Source organism: Pan troglodytes, chromosome 21, assembly GCF_028858775.2.
Source record: "Pan troglodytes isolate AG18354 chromosome 21, NHGRI_mPanTro3-v2.0_pri, whole genome shotgun sequence".
NCBI classification, from domain to species: Eukaryota; Metazoa; Chordata; class Mammalia; order Primates; family Hominidae; genus Pan; species Pan troglodytes.
Genome location: NC_072419.2, coordinates 60,501,950 through 60,524,737, shown reverse-complemented (window position 1 = coordinate 60,524,737; position 22,788 = coordinate 60,501,950). Strand labels below are relative to the sequence as shown.

Sequence of the window (22,788 nt, the reverse complement as noted above, 5' to 3'; positions counted from 1 at the left end):
TTTTTTAAAAAAGAACAAGACAATATAATCTCATCAACAAAGAATTCATCTTCAGTTGTCTTTTTCAACCACAGCCTCTTCCACTCCCCAGAAGAAACCCACCATCCTCACCCAGCACGTGACAATCTCATCTGCATTGAGGCAGGGCCTACTTCCCTGTTAGGCACAGGAGGCAGAATGCCTAGGGCCCATGGCACCTTAAGGGCCTATGAAAATGTTTAGTTTCTTTTAAAATCAGAAAGCAGGGTGAATATAATCCAGCCTGGGTTACATTTGCCTGTCCCAAGGCAGTCATAAAATATGCTTTTTAATATTTGGCTTATGAAAGAAGGGGCTCAGGCAGGCAAAAATACTCAACACCCATGAAAATCATAGCGTGGTGCTGCATTTAGAGTAACTATGTAAGTCACTTAGAATCAATTTGAACAATAGAACTCACAATCAAAACTGCACAAATGCAATGTCACTTAGCTATATGGCCTTGAGCCACCTCGTGGAGCCTCTATTTTTATTTTCATGGGACTGATCATAATAGATGATATTTATTGAGTCATTACTATGTCTTAGGTCTTGTGGGGGAATGCTCAGCATCTTATCTCACACAGTCCTCTGGCAAAACAATGACAGACGTGTCTTGTGCAGCACTGTAAGAAATGACTAACAGTAATTGTCAGGATACCGTGAGATTGTGCAGAGTTGCACTTACCAGCAATGTAGCCTTGGGCAAGGTATTTCCCTGCTCACAGCCTTAGTTCTTAATCTAAAAAATGGGGATAATAAAAAAATCCAGGGTAAGCTCTGGGGAGGTGACTTAGTTAGGATCATGTCAAATTCTCTGCACGGTGCTGGTGATTTTGTAAATGTTCCATATAAATGGTTGTTACTATTAGCCTTCACTAAGCGGTGACCTTTCCCTAACCTCCACTGTTTCTAAACTTCATATAAGTGGAATAATACAGAATGTACTATTTTGTGTCTGGCTTTTTTACTCAACAATATGTCTGTAAGATTCAGGCTTTTTTTTTTTTTTTTTTTGCAGTCATAATGAGATGTTCTTTTTCACTGCTGTGTTGTATTCCATTGTATGACTAGACCACAATGTATGTGTCCATTCTCCTGTTGATAACATTATTGTTTCCAGGTTCTGGCTGTTAAGAATAAAACTACCCAAGTAAGTCCCCACTTATCTGCAGTTTCACATTGTGAGATTTCAGTTACCCGTAGTACAGCACAATAAAATATTATTTTAGACAAAGAGATCAGATTCACATAAATTTTATTGCAGTATGTTTTTATAATTGTTCTATTTTATTAATCTCTTACTGTGTTAATTTGTAAATTAAGCTTTATCATAGGTATGGAGATATATATATATATATGAAAAAATGGTATATATAGAGAGTACCATCCATGGTTTCAAGCATGGTCTGGGCACATTATCCCCCTTGGGTAAACCAGGACTATTGCATGAGCATTCTTTAATACGTATTTTGATGGACACAAGTTTTCATGTCTATTAGGTACATATCTAGGAGCAGTATATTAGTCTATTCTCACACTGCTATAAAGGACTACCTGAGACTCAGTCATTTATGAAGAAAAGAGGTTTAATTGACTCACAGTTCTGCAGGCTTAACAGGAAGCATGACCGGGAGGCCTCAGGAAACTTACAATCATGGCAGAAGGCGAAGAGGAAGTAAGCACGTGTTACCATGGGTGACTAGGAGAGACAGACAGCAAAGGGGGAAGTACAACACACTTTGAAACCATCAGATTTCATGAGAACTCACTATCACAAGAACAGCAAGAGGGAAATCTGCCCTCATGATCCAATCACCTTCCACCCTATCCCTCCCCCAACGTTCGGAATTACGATTCAACATGAGATTTGGGTGGGGACACAAAGCCAAACCATATCAAGCAGAACTGCTGGATTCCAGTGTAGACTGAGCACTGTCGTGTGCTTGATTTCATGGTAGGCAGGGGCTGGGAAGATGGGAATAAGCGAAGCATTATCATGGTTCCTGATTTCAGTCTAATGAGGAAGACAAGTCAATAATTTGCAATGATCAATATAAATGTAATAGCTGTTCTTGCAACAAAGGAGAAGCATGTGGAACTATGAAAGTATATCTGGGGCTTTGACCTGGTAAGGATGCAGGTTCTATGACCAAAGGGTGCATAATAAACCTGGGGGACTGGCATAAGGCTGGTGTGGTTGGTGTGGAGAGCAAAGGGGAAGTGGAAAAGTAGATAGGGTTCAGACCAAGCAGGCTGTGTTAGGTGTTTTCATTTTCACTACTCTCACCAAGAGGGAGAACATTAATTTTTTGGGGGGGAGCGGGGAGGAGGTGGTTATCAAAGAAAGAGTAACATAATTAGATTTGCAGTCTGAGAAAGATTATCTGGCTACAAAAATGGATTGAAGGGGACGTGTGTGAGTAAGAATGGAGGCTGGGAGACCCATCAGAAGACACCAGCAATAGTCCAAATAAACACTCACTGCCTCTTAGCCCAAGGTGGTAGCGACAAGGATGGGAGAGGTGAAGCAAACCAAGATTCTTGGACATAAGTTTCATATTTTTGCATGAGTGTAGCAGTTCTTATGCCACTATCAGCTACTATAATTTGGACTTTATAAGTTTGAGTCAAATGATTTAAAACAATTATTAATAGATTATTAATTAACTGCAAGTCCTCTTCAGGTCAATTATTTTCCATCAGTATCACACCCTGAGAAAAGTTTAATTCAGTTTTCTAGTACACTTGCTCATCTGTGTTACTATAGGTTTTATCGAACTCTACCAATAATTCCAGTGTTACTCCAAGTTACAATAAGATTGTGAATGTCAGAGGTATTATTACAAAATTAATCAGAATTTATGGCTGTGGTGTTCATTGTCCCTTCCCAATAAAACCTATCCCTCCCCAATACTTTTCTTTCTTCCTTTCCTTTCCTTTTATATTTTTTATTTTTTGAAACAGGGTCTTGCTCTGTCACCCAGGCTGAGTGCAATGGCATGATCGTGGCTCACTGCAGCTTCGACCTCCTGGGCTCAATCAGTCCTCCTGCCTCAGTCTTCCTAGTAGCTGGGACCACAGGCATGTACCACACATCCAGCTAATTTTTGTGTTTTTTGTACAGATAAGTCTTCACCATGTTGCCCAGGCTGGTCTTGAACTCCTAAACTCAAGTGATCTACCCACCCCTAGCCTCCATAATGCATATGGTGTATGGTGGCTCACCAAGCCTGGCCCCCAATATTATTGTGCACAGTGGTCAAGTTCAGAATTCCAGGTGTTCTGTGGGTATAATCTGATACCTTTGCTATCTTATAGGACTGAATTAAAATGGGTTCCTAGGAAGAAGGTCTTTTAATTTAATTCATAGACAAAGGCCATCATTATTCTGCTCTCTAATTCCTATTTGAAGAGAAATTCTGAGTTTGAAGTGACCTATGGACTGTCCTTGGATCTGGGAAGATTGTAAGAAGATTCTTCAATATTGCAATAGAATGGTTGGGAGGACAGATTGGAAGCCCCACTGTTTGGGTTTGAGTTCTGGCTCCTCACTTAGGGGCCTTGGAACTTTGGTCTGGGCTTCTGTTTCCTCATCTGTAAATGGACATGATGATAATACTAGTTTGTACCTTGTAATGATTAATGTATGTGAATACTTACCTAATGCCTAGCTCAGGGTACATAAGATACCTAATGCCTAGCTCAGGGTACATCTGTGGATGTTGGCTGCGTATTATCGGCCTCTTTCTAAATTATTTCCCTTGGATTTAGGTTAACTGTTTAATTGCTACAAGAATTGGCCATATGAATTTTGCTCTTGCCTTTGCTTTGAAGTCGTTAAAGTTAGCATCTGATACATTGCTCAAAGTCAATGCCTAATGAGGGAAAATTTTTTTTAAGGTTTAGACCTCTGAAAGATGTTTTGTCTCCTGAGATATTCATATATAACACCCTTTCCAATGTGGTATTACTCATCATTTTTCCTTCTCTGTCTTAGCTACATAGAGGTTCAGAGTACATTAACCTGAAAGGTGGACTCTGTGACCAACTTACTCTCCCTTTCTTTTTTCCTAATCTATTAATGCTATATTTACATTTTTATATATACACACATATACTTTTATATGTCTATATGAGAACCGATCTGAAATTCCTTTGGATAAGTAACAGAACACAAATAAAATCATCTAACAAAATAAACTTCAAAAGTACAACTTGTGCATTCATTAACCACCCATTTGCTAAGTAAGCTGCGAAACTTGGGGCAGGTTAACGTCTCTAAACCTTCCTCTACTTCTGCACAATGAGGGATGATAAGGAATCTACTTTAAAGGGCTTTTGTGAGGAAGGAATATATAAAAAAAATTCAGAAGACTGACAGCCTACAATAAGCACTCAAAGCTAATTGTTAATGTCGCCATCACTAGAGTTATTCCTAGATACCAGAATGGAGGATCAAAGAACTTAGTTACCAGAAATTTCTACATACAAACGGATGCTAATGACTGTTGCACAAACAATTTTCTATACCAAATCTGTAAGCCAACTTTTAACTTTTTGGTTGTTGCTGATTTTCTACTTTTAAAACTGGAGAGTCAGCCGGGCGCAGTGGCTCACACCTGTAATCCCAGCACTTTCGGAGGCCGAAGTGGGCAGATCACCTGAGGTCAGGAGTTTGAGACCAGCCTAGCCAACATGGCGAGACCCCATCTCTACTAAAAATACAAAAAAGTTAGCAGGACTTGGTGGCATGGGCCCGTAGTCCCAGCTATTCGGGAGGCTGAGGCAACAGAATCACTTGAACCCGGGCGGCGGAGGTTGGCACTGAGCCAACATCATACCTCTGCACTCCAGCCTGGGTGACAGAGCAAGACTCTGTCTCTGTAAGAAAAAACAAAACAAAACTGGAAAGTCACCATGATCCATTTTATGTCAAATGACAAAAAAGTAGTTGAATGCAATACAGAAATATCAATAACAATGCCACAGTAATGCACATTTTTCCTAGTTTGTTTGTGCCACAACAGAACTTTATAAAAAAAACTTGTTATTGTGAAGAATTTCATGCACATAAAATAATTCAAAATAAACATATTGACTACCAATAACTATGGACCCATGACCCAACTTAATAGAACATAAAGATTATTGAAGCCTCCTCCTGTTTTTGCCTCCCCCAACTATATCTTCCTCCTACAGTTCATCACTATTCTAAATTTTTTTCTCTACCATTTATTCCTTAAGAGTTTTTGTAACATATACACCTAATTCTGTGTTTTCCCAGTCTACCGTTTGTATAAGCACTACAGCACCCCTTTCTTTCACAGATGTGCTCTAACTATTACCTCTGTCCGTTGACTTTTCCATCATCTTCTCTCCTGGATCCTTCCCATCTACTGTGTGTATTCACGTGTTCCCTAGTCCAAAAAAAAAAAAAAAAAAAAAAACCTTTCCATCTGCACCACAGTGGCATTAAGTGATGCTCTGCCTCTTTCCCACCACTGTTACCTTTCTTGTAAAAATACTTTTCACTTGCTGCCTCCAAGTGTCACACCACCTACTGCTTAATCTTTTATAATCTGTTTACTACCAGCAACCGGAATGCTTCTAGCTACCCTCGATCCCTAAACTGGATGGGTCAATCTCTTTGATGCTGCCCTCTTCTGTTACCCTCTCCAGCACTATAATCTGCATGAAAAATTCTCAGTTGGTGCTCCAGTCTCTTCCCCCAACACCACCCCCACGCCCTCCAATCCCAGAAAGATGGAATGATTTGAACCCCACCAGCTCTTTCGCTGAGTCAGAATCACCTGGAGTGCTTGTTAAAACCCTGGGCCCTGTCTGCAGAGTTGCTATGAAGTCATCTTTGAAGGCAATGACCATTATGTTGCTCAATACCATTGCCCAGTGGGGGAATTTTTTTTCAGGGTTTAGTCCTGTGAAAAACTTGGCATTTCTAACAAGTTCCCAGGTGATGTTGGTTCCATGTTCACACCTGGAGAAACGCTGAACTAGAGAATTGTTAATGTATTTTTGATCCTCAGCACCTAATGTGTTCAGGCTTTTTCAAACCACACAATTATCACCCCCGAGAATCACTGGTGCCTGACGGGAGGGAGCTGATTCCTCAGGTGTGTGTGGAACTCAGGTGTGTGTGGGCTCAGATGTGGGAGGGGCTGAGGTATGGGGGTCTCAGGTGTGTGTGAGGTTCAGGTATATGGGAGCTCAGGTGTGGGGAGATCAGGTACATGGGGACTCAGCTCTGTGGGGAGTTCGTGTGTGGGAGGGCTTGAGTATATGGGGGCTCCAGTCTGGGGGCCTCAGGTGTATGGGGACTCAGTTATATGTAGGACTCGGGTGTGTGGGGCTCAAATGTGGGGGTCTTAGGGGTGGGGAAACTTAGGTTTCGGGGCTCAGGGTTATGGGAACTCAGCTTTGTGTGAGGTTTAGGTGTGTGGGGGGCTCAGGTGTGTGTGGGGCTCAGGTGTGAGGGCCTCAGGTCAGGGGGTCTAGGGTGTTTGGAGCTCCAGTTTGTGTGTAAGGAGTAGGGGTGGGTTAACTCTTTTGAAGGAAACAAGGGCCTTCTTAGTCATCAAATAGAGCTCCATCTTCTCGGCTCTTATTGGCTTCGCCACTCTGTACTATTTGCTGTTGATCACACTCCCTCCTCCTTTCAGCATTCTCATCGTGGCTTCTGGGATTCCACACTCTTGCGGATCTCCCATTACCGTTGCAGCTTCTGTCTCCTTTGCTGTTTCTTTTTCCTCCTACCTGCATTTTCCCCACATCCTCTTCTTCGTGGCAAGCTACCTTAGCTGTCCAATGCATGGCACCAGGGGTCAGCAGCAGCAGCGTCACCTGGGAGCTTGTTAGAAAGGCAACATCTCAGCCCGAGCCCACACGGAGCCAGAGTCTGCAGTGTCACAAAATCCCCAGGTGATTTTTATGTGCGTTAAATGTTAAGCCCTTCTGTAGGATGAAAAGGGTTCTCAAACATACCTCCCTAGTCCCGCATATCCTAAACTTCAACACACTTTTCCGGTTGCCAATTACATGTCTCCACGTGGCTGATGCCCTGGGAAGTCCAAGTGCTGATGCCAAGCTCGTGCCCTTCTCTCACCCTCCCCCTCCTCTGCCCTGCTTCCTGCAAACCAGACACTTCTTTCTTTCCTGCCTCTGCTTACACTACCAGCAGGCATCCAGAAATTACAAAGCAAATACAGACAGGCACCACGCAGGTAATATAAATGAGGGTAGTGGGCTAGGTGGGGACTGGGGTGAACTGGAGACAGCCTGCTTTGTCTAATGCGTGAGCAGCTGAAGACTGCCTTTTAGAAATGTGGTTTCAATGTTGCCAAACCGTGCATTTTTATGTGAGATCTCTGGATTTGATTGTGGCAACAAATTCAGGGTTTTTTTTTCTTTGTTAAACTATAGGAGCCAAAGAAAACCTGTTGCAAGCTGTACTGGCCTGTGCTCAAAACCAACTTCTCTTTGGGTTTCTCCTTCTAGCTTCACCTTCGTTTCTCCAATCATTGACAACATTTGTTCATTTCACCCCTTCTCTAAGTCCTGGTGTATCTTTTCTTCAGCCAACTGATTCGGCTCACCAGAAAAGGTACAATAACATCCAGTATTTCTACCTCCATCTTTCTGCAGTAAAGCCCACCTAACAACTGCCAAATTATTAAAAAGTACTGCTCCAGTCAAGTAAATTACCTTTCTATTCAAAACCCTTTAGAGACCCCCTGTCGAAACCCTATCTCAAATGGCTTTTCCAACCCCTTGCTCCCTTACTTAGGCATGCTTTTGACTAGAGCTCACAAGGCTTGGACAAGGATCACAGTAGTTGTGGAGATGGAAAGAAATGAATGGATGTGAGAGATAATGAAACATTACAGTCAGCAGCAAAGCATAGCTGCTCAGAAGACTTCTACTACCACTTCCTGTGAAAAGCCTGCACATGACGTATCATATTATGCACCTGACTTTGCAACCTGGCAGTCTCAGGGCCAGATTTGTTGTGCAATTATCTGTTGTGTAGCCTGCACTGCTTTAAAAAACAAATAGTGGCCCAGTCTAAAAAGAGTGATTGCACATGCAAATCAAGATTCCCGCTTAAAAAAAAAAAAGAAGTTAGTGACCAATCCAGATCAAAACTTCCCTCTGTCGCAACTACTGGCTGAAGCTGACATTTCTTCCTTTCCCTTCAGATGCACCGCGTGCTGTTCGCCAGTCTTCAGCTAGCCCAGGGAAGTTACTATTCACAAAAATAAGCAAAGGCTTTAGAAATGAACTTAAAATGGGAATCAAATATTTGTAATGTTCTAAAATGTCACAGGTAAGTTAAGAAAACGAAGTTAGCAACATCACACCCTTCCATCCCACTGATGTTAGATATTTGGGTTTTTGTATTAGGTTTTCTTGATAATATGCAGGACAGAATTTGAAGTCCCAGTGAATTACATAGTTCAGTCTCTTGGCCCATGTCAGGCAAGTGTTCGTTGTTAACATTTCTAAAGGGCTAAACTTTAGTCGCCCTCCTATGCTAGATCTTCCATTGGGGGATCCCCAGACCTATCCATTCCCCAACCCTCCCAGGCCCTGCAGGCGACTGACTTCTATGGACCACCTCCGGATTCTGGTTGGGTTTGGCCAATGGTGGGACACAGGTGGATTTTGGAGGGAGAATGAGGTCAGGATGTCTAGTCCCCTGGCTCTACCACTGCAGGTATGACACAGGCTGGCTGTGTTCCCCAGTGAAAAGCAACTTTCCCTGGTCAGGGAGTGAAGTGGGCAGTTGCTCTCTCCCCTGGCCTTTGAGGGTCCAAAAGGACCCTAGTGGTCACCCGGCACCATTGTTAACTTTCGTGAGAGTTTCCTCAAATTATTCTGATCTTATTTCCTGCTGCAACTTGATTGACTACCTCCCCAGCCTCAATCCTCTAACTGAACATTAACCAAATGGATGCAAGAAAAAAAATCCTTGCATTTTTTTGGTAAGAGTCATTTTCCAGAACTGGAATATCACTATTTGGGAAGATTTTTGCAGCAATTTAAAAATTTGCCTTTGGCCGGGCACAGTGGCTCGCCTGTAATCCCAGCACTTTGGGAAGCCGAGGCGGGCAGATCACAAGATCAAGAGATGGAGACCATCCTGGCCAACATGGTGAAACCATGTCTCTACTAAAAATACAATTATTTGGGAGTGGTGGCAAGTCCCTGTAATCCCAGCTACTCTGGAAGCTAAGGTGGCAGAATCGCTTGAACCCAGGAAGTGGAGGTTGCAGTGAGCCGAGATCGCACCACTGCACTCCAGCCTAGACAACAGAGTGAGATGCCATCTCAAAAAAAAAAAAAAGAAAGAAAAAACTGCCTTTATAGTATTAAGAATTTTAGAAATTATATAATCATCTATCTTTAAGCCTGAATTCATGTTTATAAACATTGAACCAAAAAATACATATGCAGTTTAGCCTTAAAAATTAAAAATATTTCCTCTAAAATTATGTATATTTAATCCTAACAATCTCATTGTTGTGTTAGGATCCTTCCATTCACATTTGGCACATCAGTGCCATCTGCTGGAAAGTTAATACATTTAGGTCTCCCAAATCCCAAAATGTTTGTCTTTTGTGGGGGAGTGGGAAGAAATGCATCCTTTATTTAAGAAATAAGCCTTACTTTTACATACATAGCTGTTTAACTTCCACATCTTTATCAATATAAACCCCAATTAATTACAAAGCACTGAAATAAAATCTAAAATTTAAAACGAAAAAACACTAAACATTTCTTTCTGCACATCTCTTGGTTTCTAAAACGTTCTTCTGTGGTTCTGCCCTGTTTGTATAAAGCTCCACATGCCTCCACATGTTTAAACATTACCCATTCTTTTACCCAAATCTCTGATATTGATAGATATGTAAAAAATGTTAAATATGTATGTTTAAATATAATATGTAACATATATTTAAATAAAATATATACATATATATTTTGAAGTCTATGACAAAGCTTTAGTTGTGAAATAAGCAAGGATGCAGGATTGTACATCTTTTTGTCGTGCTTTCCCCGTCATTAGACAGCAATTAAAATCAGACAGAAACAACATGACACAACTGTTAAATTTTCTTATGTGAAAATTGCAACAACAAATATTCTAATATAGAAACATAAAAGATTGCTTAACTGATTTTAATAACATGACATGAAGCCCCTAGACTTGATATAATCGTTATGCAAAATACATAGGTGAATACTGTCTTCTTTTAAAAATATAAAATAAATAAGCAGACATGTGAAAATAGGCAAGTTTCCATTAAATAAATGAAAATTTTAAAAAAAGAAAGTTTTGCTTTCCATGTCATTTGAAGAAGGAAAATTATCATTTTAAACAATATTCAAGTTTATTAAACAAATAAAAAAAGTATTATAAAATGTTTAACTTTCATCAGCTTCAAGGTTTATGTTGCTCCCAAATTTTGCATACAACTGAACTTTCAAATCTGCTAACACCCGCTGAATTGATTCCACTCTGGATTCTAAGGCGTCAATTTCTTCTTGCAAATTTTTCTGGAAAAAAAAATTTTAAATTAATTCTATTCAATAGGATGATTTCTGAGCATCTGTGTCTGAAATAATATTTGGGAAGAATTTTAGGTCAAGAACCTTCTAAACTTGGACAGGCAGCTAAGTAACACTGATAATTAGATCTAAATGTCTGAATGTGGGCATTTTTAATTCATGGTCCATATCTTCTTATCACAGAATAAATCAAGTTTGTTTTCTCAGTTTCTGCTGATCTAAAAAATAGAAAAAAATTAATTTCTAAATTATTACCTAACAAAGAACCAAATACAAAGACTTCTATAAATAGTTTATCCTGGGCCTGCTGGCTTCTAACCCAGCTTTTTCCAACAACAAAAATAACTATGAGACTACAGGAAATGATAGAAACTCACACCACCAACCACCAATAATTAAGAAGAACAACTTAAGATCCAAATCTGGCAGAAATTTTCACTAACTTTGAGGCCTCTGGAGCTAAACTTTGGAAAAGAGTGGTAAAAAGTGCCTCATTTGTAAGAAAGAGCAGCTTTGCCCAGTGAAAACTCAGATATTTTCTAAGTATTTGAAGTGACAGACATGTTAACTACCTTGATTTAATTATTCCATATTGTATTAATAAATTATAGCATCCCGTTTTACACCATAAATTTATACAATTATAAATTGTCAATTTATAATTAAAAAAAAGAAAATACAATTCCAAAGGACAATTCTTTCTACCTACCTATCTATAGATACTTAGCCTCTTCAATTCTAAAACCAGTTTTGTAATGTTAATGCTTCCCTCATTAATAGATTAAATAAATTTTAACATATACTCTTTGTTTAAAAAAAAAAAAAAAAAAGCCATTAAGTTCCTTCCTGGCTAGGATCAAAACAATTTTTTTTCTAAACATGACAAAAAAATATGAAATCACACAAACCAAATACCCACTAACATTAGAAACCAAAGAATATCTAATATTGACAGTGTTGCTGTTTTAGAAATCTAGCCAATGGTTCTCAAACGGTGGCCCCGAGACCAGTGTCAGGGACAAAATCACCTGGGAACTTGTTAGAAATACACACTCTGGGGCCCTACCTCAGCCCACCTGAAAGAACGTCTTTGGGTTGGGCCCAGCAATCTGAATTTTTAACAAGCCCTGTGGTGACTGTGATTTTCACGCATGCTAAGTTTGAGAATCACTGTTACAAAACAAGAAATAAAAATAAGACATATGGCTACTAGAAAGGGATAAATTCTAAATTTCTATACCGAGAAAACCTGGTTAATAAGTAAAATAAGACACTAGAAAGTTATTTTAATATTGCAAGTCCAATCATCTCTCTCTTTTCCAAAAATCTCTGAAGGCTCGTCTTTGCTCTGGGACGGGAGTGGGCAAACTATAGCCCACAGGCCCAATCTAGCCTGAAGCTTGTTTTTGTCAAGTTTTATTGGAAGACAGCCATGCAGATTCACTCATCTTGCTTTCATAGTAATTATGGCAGAGGCTGTGCAGCCCACAAAACCTAACATATTTACTTCTGGCCCTTCACAGAAAGTTTGCTGACCCCTGCTAAGACAAAGTACAATTTCTTCAACTCAACTGACTGGAGTTCTCCAAGATGTGGCCACAATTTCAGGTGCTCCCAAATCTCCAGCAAATACATCTTCTTGCAGGTCTATGTTTGCACCACCATCATCCTATGGCCGTTCACACATGTTGCTTCTCATGACTAGAACCCCCCCCCCGCCCCACGCCGCCCCTTTCTGGCTAATAGCCACTTATTCCTCAGCTGTTATCCCATCACTTTCCCTGGGAGCCCTTCCCTGACCCTTGATGTCCAGACTAGTGTAGATTCTTCTTCCTGTGTTCTTAAAGCCACCTCTATCCTCATATCACTTTCTACTCATTATCAGTTTTGTTTACTTTTCTTTCTTTCCATCTAGACTATATGCTCCATGCAGGCAGGGGCCAGGCAGGTTTTGTTGTCCCCAATTATCCCTAGTACATGGCAGAACCTGATACAGAGTAAGCACTCCATTCATTCTAGAATTCTAGAATGAGTAAAAAAATAAAGGTTCAGCCAGGTGTGGTGGCTCACGCCTGTAATCCCAGCACTTTGGGAGGCTGAGGCAGGTGGATCACGAGCACGAGGTCAGGAGTTCGAGACCAGTCTGCCCAACATGGTGAAACCCTGTCTCTACCAAAAGTACAAAAATTAGCTGGGCGTGGTGGTGGGTGCCTGTAATCCCAGCTACTCGGGAGGCTGAGGCAGGAGAATTGTTTGAACCCAGGAGGCAGACGTTGCAGTGAGCCGAGATTGCGCCATTGCACTCCAGCCTGGGCGACAGGGCAAGACTCCATCTCGAAAAATAAATAAATAAATAAATAAATAAAATAAAAGTTCAGTAGCTATCTGTGTATGGGGCAGGGGATTCACAATAGCCACAAAAACCATAAGCTATCTGGGAACACTTCCAATAAAAATATTTTTTAAATGGTTAAACAAACAAAAAGAACAAAAATCACAAAATTTGACCAAGAAGAAAAGATTTAAACATAAGGGAGACATATAAGTTTTCTGCATGGAAAGACCCAGGAGTGATAGTTCTTCTGAAGACTTACTAAATGTGGGTTTCATTCATACGAAGTTTTGCTTTTTATGACATTTGAAGAGAGACTATCATTTTAAGCAATCAGGTTAATTAGCAAAAGCATTAGGAAAGGTTTAATTGCCATCAGCTTCTCATAGACAAACCACGTGGCTGTCCCTCCCAAATAGTAAGAAGGCATGTGAACTGAAAATTTCATACCAGGTATCAAATGTCTCAGATATTATCAGAGAACTCATATGCTGACTGACCCAGTAATTATACTTCTCTAATTATTTCCTCAAAACAATTTTCTAAATGTGAACAAAGATTTATGTAGAAGAATGCTCACAGTAACATTACTACAGCAAAATATTGGAAACAAATTAATGCTAACAATAAGACCTGTGACCCCAATTGATAACCATCAACATGATATTAAACAGTCTTCAAAAACGATGTTTTTAAAGGCCTGTGTGCCAGGCTCAGAGCAGGCTTCCAATGAGTATCTGCTGGACAAACAAACATTCAATGAAACCAGCAAAAGTGCTCCTCCTGGAACATTAATTGTCCCAACTGGGAAGCAAACTACATGGAGAGAGGCAGACAGAACATAAAAGAAATACAGGAAAATGTTCACTATGAATGGTTACCTCTGCGTAGCAGAATTACAGGGGATTTTTCTTTTCTGCTTCAATATATGCTATACCTTCTAAATACTTTTAGTTTTGAGCAAGGTTCTGGAGTCAGAAGACCACTGTCTATGTGTCACTTTGAATAAATCCCATAACCTCTCTAAGCCTCTATTCTTTGTCCCTAAATTGGGATAACAGGTCATTGTTAGGATTCAACAAAATCCTGCTGGCAAAGCATTCAGAGCATGCCTGGGACATAACAAGGCAGTAAATATTAGCTATAGCTAGCATCCACTATTTCCCTACATCTATAATTACATGTTCTTTATAGTGATATAAATTCTAATTTCAGAATTAACCTTGAACATACCTTTGCTTCTTCTAACATTTCTTGCGTTTCTTCTTGAGAATGGCTAATGAAGACATCACCAATTTGATAAGGTATCATTAAGCAGTCATCATCTGCAAGCATGATGTCATCACAAGCATCTTCTAGGTTTTGGAGTTGTTTCTATAAATGCAAAATGGCAAAGAAAATGTACTCAAAGTTCTCTGATAGAAGCTAAAGGCCAATTGTAATTTGGGGACAGCAACTCTCTGAGGGACCCTCTCACAAAGGTATTATTACCACATTAGAATAAGACCTTAATTTGTAACTTTTTAGAGGACATTTCACAAGCAAGCACTTAGAGCTACCTAAAGCTTTGTCCTCTGGACAATAAGCGCCCTGTGGTGGACAGCAGGCACATGGTCACTCAAAATTTCTTCTATTTTAACAATTTTTGACTTTGTGAATTCTGCCTTCCTACAAAAACAAAACCAAAAAAACCAACCTACATTTCTCAGCCTTGCTTGCTGATAGGGTGTAAGTAAATCATGCTGGTAACGAAAGTTCTGCCAGCATGCATAAGTGATAATAACTTCAATTCCACCAATCAAATGCATTTGAGCTGGATTTCAACTCAAGGGGGACGGCTGGACACAGGCCCCAGGTTTACTGGGGTAGGTGGCACTGGCAGCAGCAGCTTGGTGTTCCTAAGTCTGCAAGGGTGGCTTCCTCATTGGGAAGACAGCTGACTCTGGGATCAGTGGAGGCAACAGCTGTTCCACCGCCAGCCAAGTTCTCCGAGGCTTGTTCCTGGAACCTCGGTCTAGACTCAAGCTCCTCAACAACTCTGTAAGTTATCGCATATCCCTTAAAAAAAAAATGACTTTCTGCTTAACTAGAGTGGATCACGTCATTCATCTGCAACAAACAGCCCAGAGAAATATATATTCACTTGTTAACTGAGTTCAGTTTTAGTAGCTATAGTATAAAAAAATTTTATTCTTCTAATAATTATTTTCAGTACCTTTTTTACTTCTATTTCTTCCTTCAGCTCTGTGATTCTACTTGTATTCCGTGCAAATTTGTTTATCTTTTGTTGATCTTCAAAAGTAACATTGACATCTTCTGCAGCCTGAAAGAAGTGTTTAAGTTTTTGTAAAATTTTAATGGAGAAGTTATCAGTTAGCTTTTTATATTTCTCAACAATAACTCAATAAGCCATTTGCACTCATATAGTCAAGAATCACAAGAAGTACAGAACATAACAAATGCCTTATTTTTTGCTCCACAAGCTTAAGGTTTGTTTGTAAATCTATAACCTTTTCTGGTACTCCATAAAATAATTCCTAAGCTATAAAAATATTGCAAACATAAAGAACAGTTAATAAGTCCTTTTAAAAGGAAAGAAAAAAAGCCAACTTTTGGCACAGAGCAGAATTTCTCAAGTTGGAGCATTCTTTCATTAAGATGACCCAGGGAACAAAAAGTTACATGGTCAAATATATTGGTAAATGTCTCAGAGTAGTGTTTTTTTTTTTTCTTAGAGCTAAAACTTGCACGAGCTTACTGGCTAAAGGGTCACTGTACATTTCAGTGGCTCTATTCCATTCACAGCAAAAATTATGTTTATAATGTAGGACCTGTTTAAATGTCTTAATAAGGTCTACTTTACTAAAAAATGATGAAAATTGAATGTTTAGTATTTAAAACTTAATATTTAATGTGATTAAATTTACAAATTTGCAAATAAAGAGTACTTGGATAACATAAAGTACCAATGAAATAATAAAAAAATAGCTAACACTGATTGAATTTACTATGTGCCAAAACTTCCTAAGTACTTTATTATCTCTGCTAATCCTGCAATCCATCTTATTAGGGAGGATCACCAGCACTATTTTACAGATTGAGAAACTGAGGCACACTTTATATAATGTGGCCAAAGCCACACAGCCAGTAGGTGGTGGAGCTTGATTTCAACCCAGGCAGACTGGCTTCAGAGGTCAGACAGGTCCATGAGTTCTCGGTAACTGAATGTGAACGTGCGTCTCTGTGAGTGTGCATGTGTGTGTGTGTGAGTGTGTACACAGGCTTAGGCACATCTGGAAGAGGCAGCAGGATGTCTGCTTTCATCAGATTCTCAAGGAGGTACCATATATTTTTAAAAAATAAAGCTAAAACATAAAACCAGACTCTCCTTAGGGTTTCCCTTCCATTTATAAAATGAAAACCAGAGCACCTGATTCTAGTTTAAAGAAGAAAAGATATTTGTGTGTGTATAAAAATAGTTCATACTGAAGCACTACTTTTGGCTCTTTTGCAATAGCAGTAATGAGCTCACAACATTCACACTCCATCCCTGACCTGGTCTCTCATGACCATCGACTTAAGGTATGTGAACTTTTATTTCTCAGAGGTTGAAAGGCAGTGTCAAGCAATACAGAGCTCAGTGGTCGGAATATAACACAGTCCTCCCCTTTGTTAGGCTCTCATTCCAAGAAACAATTTCACATGCATTATGCCCCACCTCAACAACCCAGAAGATAGCCTGAAAAAATCCTTTACATCACACTATGTCTAGCTTTGAGTGTTCAACCGTATGCATAATTTTGATGAATATGGAAGTTGGGGAACACTGAGCTACACTCAAAAAACCAAAGTCTATATCTTGGCACACAAGTCATTTTGCCTAAGTGAGAACTGTCAATTCCCTACGCAAATAGACAGCAGAGAATTCTGAAGAGTTCCTGTTTGCCTGAAGAGTATATGCCATTTTGTTTAAATACTGAACCCCCAACAGGCATTTATAGATGTATCTGTCTTGGTGAGGGCTCAACAGAGCCATTTACATGAACGGATCCAGTGCAGGACTGCCTGGCACATAACTAAGGCTAATACATGGTTTCTGAATTTGAATCTAAATCATGCTTGATCAGACTCAAACGCATAGTTTCCAAAATGTGGTAGAGAGAATTTGGCTATCTGCTTTCTGTCTTTCCAAAGCAGGAATTTCCTGTTGTAGCCCCACCAAACCACAGGCATCAGCACACATGTGGCCCCTGGTATCCAGATCTTTACAGTGGTTTTCCCACTGGGGATAAGGGCTAAAGTTGATGTGTGAGTCAAATATACTGCATGCCGCCCAGTGGAGTGCCATTTACAGCAGACAGTAAGATGTCAGTGCCTTTGATGGCTAACAGAGGCTTCTGTTTTAGTCTCACTGTCCTAGAACATTCCTACATTTCTTGAAGCTGCATTTTGGCAAGAAGTGGGTAATTTTTTTTTTTTTTTTTGTGTGTGTGTGTGTGTGTGTGTGTGAGACAGAGTCTCACTCTGTCGCCCAGACTGAAGTGCAGTAGCATGATCTTGGCTCACTGCAACCTCCACTTCCTGGGTTCAAGCCATTCTCCTGCCTCAGCCTCCCAAGTAGCTGAGATTACATGCACATGCCACCATCTCCGGCTAATTTTCGTATTTTTAGTAGAGAAGGGGTTTCACCATGTTGGCCAGGCTGGTCTTGAACTCCTAACCTCAGGTGATCCACCAGCCTCGGCCTCCCAAAGTGCTGGGATTACAGGCATGAGCCACCACGCCCAGCCAGAAGTGGGTAATTCTTAACTGGGGGGTGGGGGTGGTCAATGGACATTGACAGGTCGATATACCCGGAGACTGTATGCAAAATGGCATGTATAGTATGTGCATCCTTCTGGAAGGTCTTCATAGCTTTCACTAGATTCTCAAAGGGATCCACAACCCCAAAAGGTTAGGAACTCCTGCCTTCAGGGAAACCAGCTGTAGCTACTCTCAAAGTCAGAAGAACTCTAGGAAGAACTCATATCCTATAGTATCTGAGGCAGCACACAGAGTGGTGGGAAGAGTCAGGCTGCAATCCAATCCAAGCAAACAGGAACCCTGGGCAAATTACCCAATTCTTTGGAACCACCTCAGGTTTCTCATCTGTAAAATGCAGAAGCTAGTTCCTACCTTATAGGGTTGATAAAATGAACATGTAGGAGAAAGCCTGATGATGGAGTCAGTCAAATGATAGCTAAGCATTTTACATCCTGAATATTGTTTATCAAAAATCATTACAAAGAACAGATCCAGATCTAGAAAGAAATTCTGCTAGGCCAAAGAGAAATATGCCTGCTCGGGATCCAAAGTAAAAATTAAAATTCCCTGGGCTCTTTTCTTGAGAACTAATATCTTACGGGATTAGAGGAGGAAACTGAACCATACTCAGTCATGCCTCACGCCAAGTCTAGGTATTGCACGGAGTCTGCACTGACAGCTGGGTCCCTAGAAATAAATTCTGGCCAATTTCAGCCTTTTATTTTTACTTTTAAAAACATATCTACCAAGTCTGTATGATGTAAACTTTTGCTTTGTATTTGTATTCAACTTTCTTTGTTTGTTTTTTTGTTTTTGAGACAAGTCTTGCTCTATCGCCAGGCTGGAGTGCAGTGGTGTGATCTTGGCTCACTGCGACCTCTGCCTCGGGTTCAAGCGATTCTCGTGCCTCAGCCTCCCGAGTAGCTGGGATTATAGGCGCACGCCATCATGCCCAGCTAATTTTTGTATTCAACTTTCATCCATGCAGTAGTTTATTTAACAATTACTGTTTCCTATACGCCATGCACTGTGACAAGAGAGCCACTATCCCACTTTCATGAACACAAATGGCAAGCATACATCCTGGTGGAGGAAGAGAGCAAAAAACAAGATGAATGAGATAATGTTCAATGGTGACAAACGTGATGATGAAAATAAAACAGCTTAGGAGTAGAAAGTTTTGGGGGCCTGGGGAGTGAAGGAGGCTTCTTTAGATAAAGGTCAAAGGTAGCCTCTCTGAGGAAAGGACATTTGTATATAGGATAATGAACAGAAATTAAAGTGCAGATCTCCTTATGGTCAAGAACTGGATCTTAGAAGGCAGAACTCTAGAGAGGAGAGGACTGAATCATCTCATCTAAACACTCTCCCCAGCAAAGTCATGACCAGTTGAGAGATACGATGTGTTACAAACGTGAAGTACTCCAGATTGTACGATTTGCTTTTAATTAAACTCAAAGGGCTATCTCTGTTTCACTCTCACTCACTGGCATACACGTATGTTTTCTCCTAGTGAGGGCAAAGGGGAAAAGTGTACATGCAAGCTGATCTATCGGGAATTGTTCCTAACACTGGAAACATCTACAGGAGAACACTGCATCTATCATGTGACTCTTAAAGCCTCCAAAGTTAAAGAAGCTCCTTTATATTTTGGCCACCACCTACCCCTCTATAAGTTCTTTTCTCATCATGGCTCAAACTCTCTTCCCCTGATTATCTGCCATCGGGCCTTCCTTGTATTAAATGCACTCAGAGTCTCTGCAGATACTCCTCTCTAGAATGCTTCGCTCCCTATCCAACTCTCCCTTCCTTTCCTTACATAATCTCACAGATCTCAACTTAAATGGCACTTTCCCAGGAAAGTCTTCTCTGATCTCAAAACAGACCTCATTTTGGCCCTCATTTCATAAGCACTTTTCCTTCACAGTTCTCATCAGAGAAACTAGTTTTCTGTCTGACTATCTGAGTAATGCCTGCTCTGCCCTGGAACATACGTTCTTTGGGGCTATGAGATTAAGGGGAGAAGAGCTTCCTCACTGGTCACCACAGTTGTCTCCACTTAAAACTGAGACTACGCCATATTACGTGCCCCCAAAAATTTACTGAATCAATGAAAGGAAAAAAAAGTTGGTAATTAGAAATTTTGCAATCAAAATCCAAGGTTCAAATCATTCTTCTGCTATTTCCTCTTCTACCATTTACTTCACCTCTCTGCACTTCAGTTTCCATACCTATAAAACGGAGTGAACCACAACTAGTATCTTCCAAGGAATTAAAGGCCATACCTAACACCAGAGGGCCCAATTTAACAAACTAGAGGTGAAGTGAATCTCACAAAGTTTCATACTTTTTTGAATCACCATGGCCCTAGACCCTACTCTGGGACACAGTAAGAATTTTTGGATGGCAGAATAGTAGGGTGAGCAACACATCCTGAGTTGGCTGGGGCTTTCCCATTTTGGGCAGTCCCTCAATTTCATATAAAAGGGGGCAATGGGTCACCCTACACCAGGCACAGATGGCATAGACTATGTGGTACTGGATAGGGGCAAAGCAAAGGAAGTTCTAATGTGGAAGTGGAATGAACGCAAATCCCTCCAGCCAAGAGATTCTCATCAAAGACCCCCTATAGCAGTTTAAAACACAGACTCCGGAGTCAGAATGCCTGTGTTTAAATGCTAGCTTTGCCTCCGTGCCTGTTTTCTCATTGTTAAATAAGGATAAAAACAGTATCTCCCGCAAAGAACATAAAATAAACAATACACGCAAAACAACTTACAGCTGTACCTAGCACACTGTAAAGCTCCCCAAATTATCAGCCGTTATTTCCTTCCCCCTCTCCAATTTTCTTTTTCTTCTATCTGACTATCTTTACACGTCTGGGAAGGCTCACGGGATTAAAAACCCCACATGGAAGTTTAGCCGGCTTAGTGGTTACACAGGTGTGCTTTGAGAAAAACAAAAACAAACCTGAGTTTGAACTCCAGCTCTGCTTCTTACTAGCTGAGTCACTTTAGGGCCTCTAACTGCTCTGTGTCTAAGTTTCTCTACCTGCAAAGTGGGGAGGAACCCATTGCACTTGCTGAGTTGCGGGGAGGATAACAGATAAACGGCCGGCTGCTGGGCCCGGCACATCTTCCATTCTCAATAAATACTGGTTTTAGCCTGAAGGACTCAGGGGCATCAAGCGTGGAAATGAGCAGCTCCAGGTTGGACACAAGGGGCTCTGGGGCCTGATAATCTGGGGATGCAGGAACCTGCTGTCCCCGTTATGAGCTGCGTAACCTCGGGCAGGTGACTCTCCATCTCTGGGCCTCAGTTTCCTCACCCGTAACCACGCTCCCAGCAGCAGCTACCCATAACCAGTGAGGCTAATGCGATCATGCCGGTGCAACGCCCGAGTCAAGGCCAACCACACTCAACGGGACCTTCGGCTTCCCACACCTCAGGGGCGAGGCCGGGGCTGCAGGTTCCTCAGACTCCCCGGGGGCACCCTCGGCATCGCGGGAGGCGGACCTGCGTCCTCCGAGGCTCCCGGCCCCAGCCCCGACGCCCCGCCTCGGCTGGCCAGGTGCCTAGGAAAACGCTCAGGGCGCCAGGCGCGAGCAGGCCTTGCCGCGGGACCGCTCTCAGGGCCTCGGCCTCGGCCTCGGGTCCCACGCCGGGCTTCGGAGCTGCGCACCCCCAGCATCCCGCGCCCGGGCCCCAGCGGCCGAGATCCGGCGCCGCCCGAGCATCCAGAGCCCCGAGCTCCCCACTCACCGCCTTCTTCATGGTGGCCGCCATCTTGGGACTGGACTACGGCAGGCGGCGGGGAGGGCCGCAATGGCGCGCTTCGCCCCCGAGCGTTCTCTCGCTCCCGGTCGGCCTAGAACTCCCCGCAAAAATACAACACTGTCTCCACATTCCGTCCTCTTGGACTTTTGGCCAGTGAGTCCAAACGGCTGGGACGTAGGGAGGAAATGTGACCTGGAAGGACTTGGTACATGCCAATTAAAGGGACAGGCAACCCCCGTGGACCGACATAAACACGGGGGTGTGGCGAACGGCTCCGGCCGCGGGCAGCAGGGGGCGCGCCCAAGGCTCAGCGCGGCGGGGCCCAGCTGGGGCAGGATCAAAGGGCTCGGGGAATTTTTCTCCATCCGTCCCACAGACTTGCATTGAGAAAGCTAACCTACCTGTAAAACAGCTAGGAACGAATGGCCTCGGCAAATAGGGTGTGAGATTTATGTGCCATGATAATTCAGGTGGTGTAAAGGAGGTGCTCCTATCTTTTAATGTAATTTTTTTTTAATTTAGATTCGGGGGGTATGTGTGCAGGTTTATTACATGGATATACTGCATGGTGCTAAGGTTTGGGTTTCTAATGATCCCGTTGCCCAAGTAGTGAACATAGTACCCCACAGGTAATTTTTCAACCCCTTTCCCCTGCCTCCTTCCCCGTTTTTGGAATCCGTAGCATTTATTGTTCCCATCTTTATGTCCATGAGTACCCAGTGTTTAGCTGTCACTCATAAGTGGGAACATGAGTGGTTGGTTTTCTGTTTCTGTGTTAATTCACTTAGGATAATGATGTCCAGCTGCATCCATGTTGCTGCAAAGGACATGACTTTTGTTCTTTTTTATGGCTGCATAGTATTCCATGGTGTATATGGACCACATTTTCTTTATCCTATCCACCACTGATGGGCATCTGGGTTGATTCCATGCCTTTGCTGTTGTGACTAGGCAATCCTATTAATTAATTTACAGCAATATTACTGAACAATTACTGTATATTCTGACACTTGTGTCTCCCAATTAGTAATTTTTTTTTTTTTTTTTTTTTTTTTTTTTTGCCTTAGGACCTCTTTATACTCCTGGAAATTACTGAGGACTCCAAAGAACTTTTGTTTATGTGGGTTATTTATCGATATTTGCTGTATTAGAAATTAAAGCAGAATTTTTAAAATGTATTTATTAATTCATTTAAAATAATATAAAACTCCATTCCATGGTAATAAAAATCACACTTTAAAAATAACTATATTTTCTAAGACAAAAAC

The 22,788-nt window shown here is 41.4% G+C and overlaps 1 protein-coding gene across 2 annotated transcripts; it reads right to left on the bottom strand.

Moving 5' to 3' along the window:
• Positions 1 to 10,018: 10,018 nt before the first annotated feature.
• On the bottom strand, positions 10,019 to 21,802 carry PFDN4 (prefoldin subunit 4). Of its 2 annotated transcripts, none has more exons than XM_514732.7 (4): positions 21,506 to 21,802; positions 15,156 to 15,263; positions 14,174 to 14,314; positions 10,019 to 10,596 (listed from the first exon to the last, which is right to left on the bottom strand). In XM_514732.7, exons 1-4 carry the CDS (start codon positions 21,527 to 21,529, stop codon positions 10,465 to 10,467), a joined length of 405 nt encoding a protein of 134 aa, XP_514732.1. In that variant the 5' UTR covers positions 21,530 to 21,802; the 3' UTR covers positions 10,019 to 10,464. The 2 variants fall into 2 exon arrangements, with proteins under 2 accessions (XP_514732.1, XP_016793649.1); XM_016938160.3 differs by lacking the exon at positions 21,506 to 21,802 and adding an exon at positions 20,714 to 20,893 and having other exon boundaries at positions 10,135 to 10,596.
• Between the last annotated feature and the right edge of the window lie 986 nt (positions 21,803 to 22,788).